Here is a 12,994-nt window from a genome sequence, read left to right on the forward strand (position 1 = left end):
GCCAGGTCTCGACCACGACCTGTCTAGACCAATGTTGAGCATTCAATCACCATCAGTATCGATGTTTTGGTTTCGGAACGGTTTTGGTCGCACACGTTGGTGCCGGTTGCGAAAACATGCGTATTGCGAGCAGATTTCGCCTTCGAGGATTTCTCTCATTTACGTGCCTTCGCCGGGATTTCAATGCAAGGTGCTCTACTGCAAGTGCTGCAAAGGGCTCCCGCGATCTCTCCAAGGATCCGGTCATCATAGACGGCAGGCAGTACGAACCAAGCGACCAATGCAACCTCACGGCGCGCATCCTGGAGCACACTACGCGAAAGTTGCACCTGAAGGACTGCCATCCCTTGTGCCTGGTCAAAAGGAGAATAAGCGATTTTTTCGAGAAGTACACGAACCGGCGGGGAAATCCATCATTTTCTGTCTACGATCGACTCAGTCCCGTGGTGACGTTGGAGCAGAATTTCGACAGCCTGTTGGTACCAGCCTCTCATCCATCGCGGTGCAAAAGTGACAGCTACTACATCAACAACGAGCTGATGTTGCGAGCGCACACATCGGCTCATCAGCGTGATCTAGTCAAATCGGGCCTCGACGCATTTCTTGTTGCCGGAGATGTGTATCGGAGAGACGAGATCGACAGACATCACTACCCGGTATTTCACCAGATCGAAGGCGTCAGGCTGTTTTCTGCAGACGAAGTGAGTGCTTTTAGACGGCACTTATGAGCTCTTTCTGCTTGGGACGTCACTGCCTGGCAATGTCTCTGCGCGAGGATAGCCGTCACAGTGCTACGATTTGTCTTGTTTCAATTGTCAGTTGTTTCGACTCCTGTGTGTAGTCGCAGTCTAGCAGTGTAATGATTCATATATGCAAAATGGCTACATTGGCGTGGGTGTGACTGGTGCCTAGTTGTCATTTGCATAAGGCTCTTGTATTCTCAAGTGTTCGAATCGCAACGTATCAAAACGCTGTGAGCGAGAGAGAGAAAGAAAAAAGGGGAACGATTGCAAGGCTTTTATATATACGGACTACACCAGTCTTTATCAGAGGCTGTAGCGAGAAATGGGACACTATAAAGAACGCAGTGGCTCGCACAAAAATAAAAAAAAAGATGTAACCCAAACCTTAAAACAAATTTCTGCAAATTAAGGTAAAAACTTTCAAACTATGCCACTTCTTGCTCATCACCGGTACTAACCATCAAATGATATAACCACACTGCGTTTTTCACACACGAAACCCCAGAATTACACTAATCAGCAATCACACACTTAAGGTGTGTACAGGTCCCTAAAACTAGTAAAACCCCTTAAATTTGAAAAGTTAATTTTCAAGGAACTTGAATGTCTTAAACCTTTTTGCTGTCATCGAAAACCCTAGAATTTCGGAATTAATGCAGTCAGTCCACTATGCTAACGGCTTTCTGTGGTAAATTAGTGTTGACCTGGCAAACTTTGAATTTCAGAAGCAACACTTTTAAGCAAGTGTGCATGTGCTTTGTTTTGCAGCACTTACATGGAAAACAGAAACACCACTAATGAACCAAGACACTCACTGGGGCTTCAGTTTCCACTGCTTCCCGGTGTTTGTATTGCTTTCTTATGGCTTGTCCTATTGTTAATTTCACTCTCCACACCTTCTTATTCATTGTCTTGCTATCTCTCTCTCCACTTATCTTATTACTTCAATTTGTCTCCTTCATTTAAGTTACTTTTTTCACCGTTATTTGTTGTGTGTTGTTAACTACTTCAGATGTGATGAGAGCTATATATATATATATATATATATATATATATATATATATATATATATATATATATATATATATATATATATATATATATATATATATATATATATATATATATATATATATATATATATATATATATATATATATATATATATAGTATAATGAGAATGTATGTATATTATAATACAGTAAAACTAGCAGAATTTTCATACAATTGCTACAGATAAAAAATCCTCTCTGGATGATGTTTTGTTAGTTCTTGAAAAATGCCCTGCCACGATAGAATAGCGCCTAAGTTACTCAGCCGCTGACCACGGGATCGAATACCGGCTGTGGCGGCTGCATTTTTGATGGAGACAAAATGGCTGTAGGCCCGTGTACTCATGTTTGGGTGCACGTTAAAGAACTCTAGGTGGTCGAAATTTCTAGAGCCCTCTACTATGGCGTCTCTTGTAGTCATAAGGTGGTTTTGAGACCTTAAACCCCACATATCAATCAAATAAGTCCTTGAAAAACCTGTGACAGGTCCTTCACATTGTGAGTATCCTTGAATTTTCTCCTTTCAAACCTGTACAACCCTTCACATTGCACACTTGCTACGCTATCATTAGTGGAAACAAGCACAGAAACACATAAAAAAAATTATTTGAAAAACATAATTTCATATAAGCATATATATGGCATTTGATATAAGTGTAAGATTATTAGTATATCAAGGAGCAATCAAGGTGCTTTTTACATTATTTAGATTTATATCATTAATGAACAGTAATGTTAATTTGAAAGCTTACAGAGCGAATTTTCACTGCATGGGCTATATGTAGCAATATTGGGAAGCAAGTTCTATTCTCTGACTGCACTCAGAAATAACGAATACCAGGAGGCATCACAGCGAAATCTAAATAAAAGTTTATGAAGTTTGACATGTGAAAATTCCCATGATTATGAAACATGCTGTAGAATGGGGACTCTGGATTAATTTCGACCATATGGTGTCTTCAGGATGCATCCAGATCTAATACCATGAACTTTTTGCGTTTCACTGCCACTGAAATGTGGCAGACGCATCCAGAGTTGAACTTGTGACCTCGTACTTAGCAGGCAAATGTTGTAGCTACTGTGCCACCTCGGTGGGTCTTGCCTAGAGGTTAATCTATAAAATCCCAAGCAGGTGCGCCCTCTGCGATGAAGGATAATTGGACAAGATTTGGGGAAGGGGGGGGGGGGGGGCTTGTTTTGTTACATTTCAAATTCAAGATGGCAGCAGAAGAGCTGCTAAGAAGTGCTTCTTATGAAGTGCCTTATTGAATGCAAATGCACTGTTTTTTACTGAACCGGAGAGAACCCTCATGTCAAATTCAATGTAGTATAACGAGGGAGGGGGGGGGGAAGATGTTTTTCAAATCTCCCGCCAATTTGTGACAGCTCAGAATGTAGCACTGAGACATTACACTGTAAAAGTACTAAGAAATCATGCGCATATCTGAAGACTCTCAGAACTTGTGTTTTAGGAACTACGGCTGTAGGATTCTGTGGTGCAGAACAGGTGGAAATAAATGGGAGTGGGAGTGCTTGCTCAGTCATCGGCGCATATTTCTAACTTCTCAAAAAAAGGGGGCGGGGGGGCTTGTTGGTATTTTGTGGTAGTCTGAGGCAATCACTTTTGGAGATATCGATGTAATATTGCTTTAAATCTGCATTTATTGGCTTGGTAAAGTAAGGTGAGCAAGTAGTAGCTTTAGTCATTGGACATATGAGATTCCAACATGCAAAGCAACACTATCCCCGAAATTGATTGTCTTGAAATATGGCGCTAAGTTATGTGCTCTCTGCCAACAGTTACACTGCATTTCTACGTTTGATAAAGCGTTAGTTTCTGTTAATTGGCCTTGCATTGATTTTTTTTCTATAGGATCCAGTCATCTACAAACAATTGCATGGTTGAATTTATATTTTTTGTGGTGCCACTCATAAAAATCTGAACAAAATACAGTGCTTACACTCTGCTGTGGGAAACCTATATAACAGTACATTCCAAGAGGACTGGCCTTCATAATGTTTGAATTGATAGTGCTTACTCCAGTAGTTTTTTTAACCAGTTTTTGATCATGCCTGATCTCAGAAAATTCGAAGCTATAGCAATTACCCAATTAATTGTTTTGAAAAGGCCCAGGAATATTGCATCAATTTGGTCACTTTTTATCATTAGCAAGTGGAAAGCCTTATTTTTCTCAAGCACTGCTGTAAAGCAGTTTAAAGCACCCCTAACTATACATTTGTTTAAAGGCTTTATATTATTGTGGGAGTTGGCTGAAGGGGATATGTACTTACCATTTTCTGGCTAGCGGCCCTGTACATGGGTCATAGCTGTTTGGGAAATACAAGGAATATTTCGTTCCAGCTGTTCTCAGGAAACAATCATGGTCTGTCCCTGTTTGAAAGTGGCACCCGCGAGTCTGACAAGCAGGGTCTGCATACACGTGAAGCAGTCAAACTTTTAGAGCATAGTCTTAAGACATGCTTGCAGGGGCTCGCTCAGCAGCTGCTTGGTCCAGGTAAGAAACTTTTTTCAAGCCTAGTGTGTGAAATGTAAAACCTAAGCTTAATAAATGTCAATGATACGGGTTTACTGTCTCTGTAATGGCGTTTGAAAGTATGTTGTAATGTCTGCATGAATTAAACCTAAACGACTGGTCTTTATGCTTTCTATTTGGTGCACAATGTTGTCACATAGACCGCTTTATTCAAGTGAGAAGAGCTGAAATTCACAGGCACAGCGGTGCTGATTATACTCTGTTTCTTTTAGCAATGCACTATTAGGCATGGCAGGTTTGAGAAAGCATGTTATATCACTAATTGCATAAATAATGCTTATGTCTTGATAGTGGCTTCTTAAATATGATTGCTTCAATTCACTTTTTAAACTTCTATAATAGGTAAACTGGACTGTTCTGAGGCACGTTCATCTGTTATCAATCCAAACGTGGGCAGCAACTTTGAGATGTTCACCCTCAAGTATAGCTACAAGTTCATTGGTCTTCCACTTCACGATGCCCCACATTGTCTGTAGGAAGACTGTTAGGGAATATTAACTGAAAAGGCATGCATATGTGTTTGTAGGGGTTGGAGTGCAGAGTAGTGGTGTAGGAGTCGCATTCTAAGATACAACGCCTAACTTGTTAGTTTCTCTGAAACCTGTCTGCTATGTACATTGTATGCATGCCACAAGCCACACATGTTAAGCCATTTCGCTATCATTTCATACAACTTCTAGATGCTTCTTTCAGTCGTTGAACGAGTATACTACAGAGGTATATTTTAGAGCAGATTTGAGAAGGAATGTCATAAAAATGAGGCTAGTCTCTAGATTGCAATAAGTCATTGTTTTTTAGCATTGATTTATTTTAGTTCTGGAATTTCAAGATATGTCATAAAGGGATTCATGTTAATTATTATATTTGATTGAATATTTACTCTTTCACAATAATCAAAGAACAAGCTATATCTGCAGTCACTGGTATTGCCAGTTCACCTTCCAAATCGCTGTTGCTGCCGCTTCACAGATGCAGCTTACCATAGTTGAAAGTTTGATTCATGTTTGCACTGTGGTTAAAAAAGATATTGCTGCCCATAGCAACTGCCTAAATCACTATAGTAGTTTTGCTACCAAAGTCTGCTCCATGGCATCATGCCACACGAAGACTAACACCTGCATCAAGATTTGGGCCTGCTGCAAACTGCATTGCTGTGTACCTTAGGGAGCCACAGCATGTGTAGAATACATGTCTATGTTTATATCGCTGTGAGAAAAAGGCAAACTTGTGCCAAGCTTCACATATTGTTTCTGATTTATGCAAATAGTTATTCATCAAACTTGATTACAATGCTTCCCATTCATTACACAGAGCAGCGCAGTGTAACAGGGACCGAGAAAGAAGACACAAACACAGCTCTAAATTTCAACTCAAAGCTTTATTTTGTGATCACACACGCTATTTATACAATTACAGCGAACCGATTACAAAGCCAAGTAGACTATATAAACAAAGGTAGTTTACAGAACTCATGCATGTTATCACTGAAATCAAAACTTGTCTTCCCATTTCAAGGCGAATAATCTAGAAACCTCTTCTTTTTATCTGATGAGGCCAAAAATGGCATGGCCGCAGATTTATCTTTCATTCTTCAATGAAAAAAATGAAAGATAAATGATATGAGCCTAGCCTTGTCGCCAGGCTCACATCATAGTCATGCAGGGTTGCATCAGCCCTGATGTGAGCTCGGCAGACTTTTTCCTCTCCTGTTCCCAAATATCAAGAGAAGTATAAAAGGCCACCATTTTGATGGTGTTCCCGCCATCAAACGGGTTGTTACTAAATCTCTAAAAGAGTTTGCAGCTGCTGGCTTTCAGTATGACAATCACATTGTAATTGGTGTATTTTGACGAATTTTTTTGATGAATTAAAAAAATTTTAAATTATTTATTGATAGGATCGATAAATGTTTTTTTTTACGAAACCCATTCGAATTATCTTAAGGACAGACCCTGCACACATTAACCTTAATACTAATGCACAGGTCGATGATATGCATTTATATCATGCAAAAGCATTCGATAAGTTACCCCACCGACAGCTGTTACTGAAACTCTCCTTGTTGAATCCGCACTCAGACATTTTCCATTAGATCTTTTACTAACCGATCACATTGATTACATGTCAATAATTTTACTTTCAGCCCCATCTCTGTATCATCTGGCACTCTTCAAGGTAGTGTCTCGGGCCTGCTAAATTGTAAAATTTATACTAATGACCCCTTTATGTTTTCTCTCAAATCTTTATGATTGCAGACAGTTGTGTGATCTACCATACCATTTCTAACAACTCAGATCTCACCGTTCTACAATAAAATTTTAACGAAGTCCAACATTTGTATAATGAACAGCTGATCACTCTTAACCCCTATAAATTTAAAGTAATTTGTTTCACTTGCCAGCATGAGCCTTGATATGTACCCTGCATTATTATACTAATATTAATACTAATAATAATGCTTTCATAGAAAAGGTGGACACATCTCAGGTCATTGGTGTTACCCTTTTACGTGGCTTAGACTGGTCACTTCACATAACACACATTACTGCCTCTGCTAAGTAAAGCTTGTGATTCCTTAAACACCATCTAAATCATGCACTGTCCGACATTACAGTGCAAGCATTTAAAATGCTTTTACACCTCAAGCTTGCCTTCTCCCATCTGGTCACCCCATCAAATATATCTTAGTACTCTTGAAGCAATTAGAATTGTGCAGCAAAGTTCCACTATTCATCATTTTCTTATAACACCAGCGTATCGCTACCAATATCTCTGTCTGGTTTAAACACACTTTCATCCCAGCATTGCACTGATTCGCTAAACCTTCTTTGCATTTTCTTGTACAGCTCGCATCATCATGCACCATAAATCTTTGCCCCACCGCCATGGTCATGGCTTCATACAGGGTATCACTTTCAAATAACCAGTGCACCAACTGCACTATATTTTCTGAGTTTTTATTTTATTGACTATCAACATAGCCTGGCCCATCACATTGTCAAAATCACCTGCTCATCAATATTTACGAAAAAACTAAAGAGTTGTTCTATTCATTAAATATATGCAGCCACTAATTTGAAAAATTTAGAATTGTAAACCCCACCCTCTTATGTAATACCTCTAATATAAGATATTTCATAAGTTGCAAAGGATTCATAGGGGTAAAGCCTGGTTAACAAGTTATGGCTCAGTTTTGGGCAAGCAAGCTTCCTGTGACGGTCTTGCAATGTTGAGTATATAAAGGGATTGTTGATTAAGCATTAGGCTCATGTATCAGAGTAGCTTCAGATGATTACATTGAACAAAGCTTTCAAACAAGTCACACTGAGTGCATTATCTACGAGAAATATCAAATCAATCAAACACCTTCTTAGCTAGAAACATGATTCAGCAAAAAATAAATTTGAAAGCTTTGTCATTGATTCGAAACTGCATTGGCAGTTAACTGAGTGTAATTTTTTTTATACATAAAAAAATAGGGAACTTTTCAAAAAATGCAGTGCTTTTCTGGACATTCCAGTTATCATACATCTTAGGGTTCAGTAAGGTGGTGCAAGGTGCTTAGGTTTGTAATATATGTGGTTAATTGTTGCTGCAAAACTGCTGTGTGGCTAAGTGTCTTATATCCCATAAACAGCAGCATCTCTATGCACCCTTGCTAATCTTTATTATTTCTTCTTTTATGGACAGAAACGGAATTTCGTTGGGTGTCTACTTATTTCCCATTCACTCATCCATCATGGGAGCTTGAGGCAAAGTTTCAAGGGGACTGGTTGGAGCTGTTGGGTTGTGGCATCATGGAACAAGAAATCCTTTTTAATGGTGACTCCCTTTTATTTGTTTTCTTTACTTCTTTCAAACGTGACTGCGAGTACTACTTGCTTTTGCTGTTTTTCATCCAAAGCTTTGGCTGGCTAGGTTAACTGAGTGTGGTTAGCAGGCTAGCTCCCGTGAAGGTCAAGCTTTCCCAGAGGTTATGAGATTTGTTCAGTAGTATTGCAAAAATAAGAAATTCAACAAAATTCATCATGTGCTGACACGGGTCCAGAGTTACATAAACTGAAGCTCCATTATTCAAAGACTTTTACTAAATTGTTGCAAGCAACACTGCATACACTAAAATCATTTCAATCACCTTCTATATTTGCTCTGGTAATATATCAGCATTTTTACAATGTATGTATTTATAAAACCTTATATATGTTTTTGTAAAGCTCGATATGACAAACATGATTACTAGAAATTAGTGGATATAATAAAGTAAGGATTATGATTGGCATGCTTTACTCTCTTGGGTATATACTACTCAAGAAAACAGAAAATGTAAGATCACAGACCATATTGGTATGCAAAGCAATAATTTCTGCACTTGGCAGCTTGTAGTAGGTATTCTTGTAGGGTGCAATGTGGGATACTCAGGAACAGTCATTTGAAATGTCAACTTATGTATATTCTGCTGTGTTTTTATCAGTGGGCTGGCTGGCTTACAGCCAGCAAGCCAGGGTATCGTGTGACATTGATCATGTGGTTGATTATTAGTGATTTTTCTAAGCTGGTATTTGCACTAACCTGGTATTCATCATGTATATTTATTGCAACGAGAAATTACACCCACGGCATCACAATTGACAAGCATTGTTTTGGTGGCCTGTTGGAGGCATCAGAGTGCAAGCTTTGTTTTTTTTAGCAATATAATCTTGTTTTAACGCTGTGTGCACACAACAGGTATAAGGAATGTATGTTTGTGTCAGTTGCAACATCTTTATAGCAATTGTTACTGTATTTGAACAAAAAATTCACATTCACTTACTGTTATGTGTGTTCATTATGCTGTAGACATGATTTGTAGAGTGCAGAGAAGAAAAGAGTAAAGTTTGGACTGATAAACAAATTATTAGAATGTGGGCTTTCTTTCCAACACAGCCGGTGTGGAGCACAAAGTTGGCTGGGCTTTTGGTGTGGGCTTGGAGCGTCTCGCCATGGCATTGTACAACATCCCTGACATCCGTGCTTTCTGGAGTACTGACCCTGCTTTTCTTGTTCAGTTTGAACACAACGACCCCTATAAGCCAGTTGTCTTTAGGGTGAGTCATGCCAGAGTCCTTTGATACTTGAAGGATTCTAGTCATGCTAAGCTTCAAAAGCAACAGTAATGCACACTTGTGCTGCCTCTTATACATCGTTACTTTCACATGACATGTTGGTCACTATGTTATCATCAGAGTCATGGCTACGAGTGTTAATGTGGTCAGTGGCGGTATAATCCCTTAACGTTCTCATTTATCTGCATGCTTGCGCCACAATGTTAGCCATACCATCTTGTTCTACTGTTGTAACTGCTTTCATAAAGTTATGCTTGTGTTTCCAGCTGTGGCTAAGAAAGGCTTTTTTTTTGGCTTTTTAATGAAACTGTTTTAATGAGTGTTACTTTCTATTAAATTACAGCAACTAAGCTGCCACCCTCCATGCGTGGCAGACATGTCTTTTTGGGCACCACCTGAGTTTGCAGCGAATGACTTCTTTGACATCGTTCGCTCTTGTGGTGGTGACCTAGTGGAACGTGTGGAGCATCGAGACACCTTCATTCATCCAAAAACCCATAGGACCAGCCACTGCTATAGAATAGTGTACCGACATATGGAACGGGCGCTTGTCCAAGAAGAAGCCAATTCCATTCACAGACAGATTGGTGCCAAAACAGAAGAGCTTCTTGGTGTTGAACTGCGCATCAAATGATCTGTATTTAGGCATAGCCATACCTGTATAAACATTTGTGCAGATGTAATCGCAAAAAGGGCATAATAATTCATATTGGCATAGTAATGTTCCTAGCTACGTAAATGGTTATAAAGTACTTAATTGGTCTTGTTATTTGTTTTTGATGAATAAGCATGTTAGTATAGAATGCTTTCAGATTGGTTGCTAATAATAATTATAGATCTTTCTGTGAAGTGTGTACGGGTGTAAAAGCATACTTGTGTTTTCTTTATTGTAAATGCACTGTATTTAGCCCCAATGTTTTAGTGTGTTAGGCTAAAGAAAGCTTTTGTAATTTTTAATGGACTTGTTGATGAGGCAAAAAATCGGGCAGCTGCCTTTTCTTCAAAAGGCAAATGTTTTATATACTCTCTCTTCGCATATAAATTCTCTACACAAATTACACTGTAGTTCTTTATTAGCCATTTTACTGCAATAATGGTAATTATGTCAACTATAAATTTGTGTACTTCCATGTAGCCATTGAGTATTTCTGTCCATGTTGAAATAAAATTTTAGGAAGGTATGCCTGATCCTCCTTTCATAAGAATATCCCTGGCACAAAAATAAGACATGTTCCAGTGGAGTTGCTGCAGCTATGTTGGATGTTAAGAAATACAATTTACACTACGTGCGTTGCTAGTGAGCTGGCATTAAGGTCTTTGACATGGATGCCCCTATGTTGACATGCACTGCCACATCGCTACTGGGGTTTTAGTTCACTTATGCAGTGTTTTTGGCAATTCAATATATTACAGCACCCTCAAATTTTTAAATGCCAGAGCAATTGATTGTAGTATGTGCATCAAACACTTTGTGAAAGCATTGTGCTTCGCTAACCCATGTCTATGATACAACACAGTCACGACTGCTCCATGCCAAAACGCTCCTGCAGTGCTTGAGCAAAGCATGTAGCTGAATAGCTCCCTGATGGTGGCAGCATTCCTGTCAAATCGAGGAAACCTGTTTTCTTTGTGGCACTCAGTAAATAAGGAGAAAAAAAAACTTTGTGGCGTAGTGGTCAGCTTCTCGGCTACCTGCGTGTCAGTTCCGTGACGGAAATGATGCGACTTTATTCTCACTGAAACCCAACATAAAACACTTTCGTGTTAAAGAACAAGGTGGTGGTTGTGGGACTTCATCGAGATTCCAATGTTATGTCACTATACGTGATTCGTGTTGTAAAAGAGCGAAAAAAAAAAAGCATTTACAGTGGCATGACACTCATGTCACGATTATCATGTTTGGATGTGTCATTTACCTTCGTTGTCCATTCATGTTACGTAATATCAAATTTAATATATGTAGAACTAGTAAAATGGCTGCAAGCATGCTATGAGCGTAGCTTGTAGTCATGTTTTACATGACACTCATGTCATGATTATGATGTTTGGACGTGCCAGTTACCTTCGTCGTCCATTCACGTCACTTAATACCAGGTGTATGTGAAGCTAGAGAAACGGCCGCGAACGCTTCATGATTGTGGTATATTGTCATGTCCTTACATTACATCGCGCAGAAATCTTTGTCTCTGAAATCTTTCAAAAAATATATCAAAGCTTACCTTCTATCCTGTTCTCAAGATTGATAAGTTCTGTATATAGCAGTCATATGTTCCTCTGGTTTCGTTATTTGTAGTGTTATGACTCTTTCTTTATTACTGTACAAGTATGTACTCCATTTACTCTGTACAAAAACAATGTTATGCATGCATTATTAGTGTGTTATATTGTATTTCTTTGACCATGCTCTGAATGGTGCTTTCGGGTACTTGGGTCCCGTCAGGCAGAGGACATCTGCCTTTTGCCCTTGTATCCGAGACATACATTTCTCTGAAATAAAGACAATAACAACAACAACACACATGTCATGATTATCATTTTTACACCAGTCATATACCTTCATCATCGATTCATGTCACGTAATACCAAATTTGGTATATGTGAAGCTAGCAAAACTGTCGCGAGCACATCATGAGCGTGGCATGTAGTCATGTTACATGACATGCATGTCATGATTAGCATGTCAACACCAGTCATATATCTACGTCATCCAGTCACGCCAAACGACCATGAGCGTGCCGTGTACACATGATTTACATGACATGCATGTTATGGGTTCCTCGTTTGGGTCTGTCACATGTTGGCATTGAATTCATGTCATACCATACCAGTATTGCAAGATGTCATGTGAACGAAACTACCGCAAGAGCAGCAAGACCATGAAATGTAAATCATGACATTCATGCCATGATTTTCATGTTATGACTAGTCACTTATGCTTGTCATACCATTATATACCAATACCATTATCGAAACGGCCAAATGGTTCGAGTGAACGCGTCGATTTGAACACGTTATTTCCCGGCGCAGCTTTCTTGTTTGAAAGGGGAGGAAGAGGGGATCATTGGAGGCACGGAGGAAGGAAAGGTAGGAGAGGCCCTGACGACACTCGTTCTGAAGCCGCGATGAAGCCGCAAGTCGGCCATATTGACAGGGCAAATTCTCTTCTCTTGTTTACATATAAATGCGCAGCAGAAGGCGCGACTCCCTCTCTGTCTCAGAAAGCACGTGGCCTGCACGCCGCGTGCGCCGGTGCTATCCGAAACCAACGAAACGGATTTTAACACGCTGTCCTGCCGCGATACGGTTGATGAAATTTCTGCGTATGGCTGTTGTACTCTTGCACTGCCGGCGTTTACGATAAACACGGCAAGTTGCATGTTAAGCTTTTTTTTTATTTGGTGTGTTCTTTGTGAAAATAGAGATGATATTTCAGACATTGCCGTGCGACGAACCAGGCACCGAAATTTGTACAGCTTCTTTCAGATCACTTTTTCCCCCTTTTGCGCTTCTTTTTAGGCTTTATGAAATTTTCGGTCAGGCTG

General features: G+C 39.4%; 1 protein-coding gene across 1 annotated transcript; it reads left to right on the forward strand.

Annotated features, from left to right (window-relative positions):
- Positions 1 to 44: 44 nt before the first annotated feature.
- Positions 45 to 11,966, forward strand: PheRS-m (Phenylalanyl-tRNA synthetase, mitochondrial). Its single transcript, XM_037435624.2, has 5 exons — positions 45 to 701; positions 4,158 to 4,311; positions 8,041 to 8,172; positions 9,274 to 9,434; positions 9,796 to 11,966. Exons 1-5 carry the CDS (start codon positions 117 to 119, stop codon positions 10,084 to 10,086), a joined length of 1,323 nt encoding a protein of 440 aa, XP_037291521.2. The 5' UTR covers positions 45 to 116; the 3' UTR covers positions 10,087 to 11,966.
- The last annotated feature ends 1,028 nt before the right edge of the window (positions 11,967 to 12,994 follow it).

Source organism: Rhipicephalus microplus, chromosome X (assembly GCF_043290135.1).
Source record: "Rhipicephalus microplus isolate Deutch F79 chromosome X, USDA_Rmic, whole genome shotgun sequence".
In the NCBI taxonomy this organism is placed as follows: domain Eukaryota; kingdom Metazoa; phylum Arthropoda; class Arachnida; order Ixodida; family Ixodidae; genus Rhipicephalus; species Rhipicephalus microplus.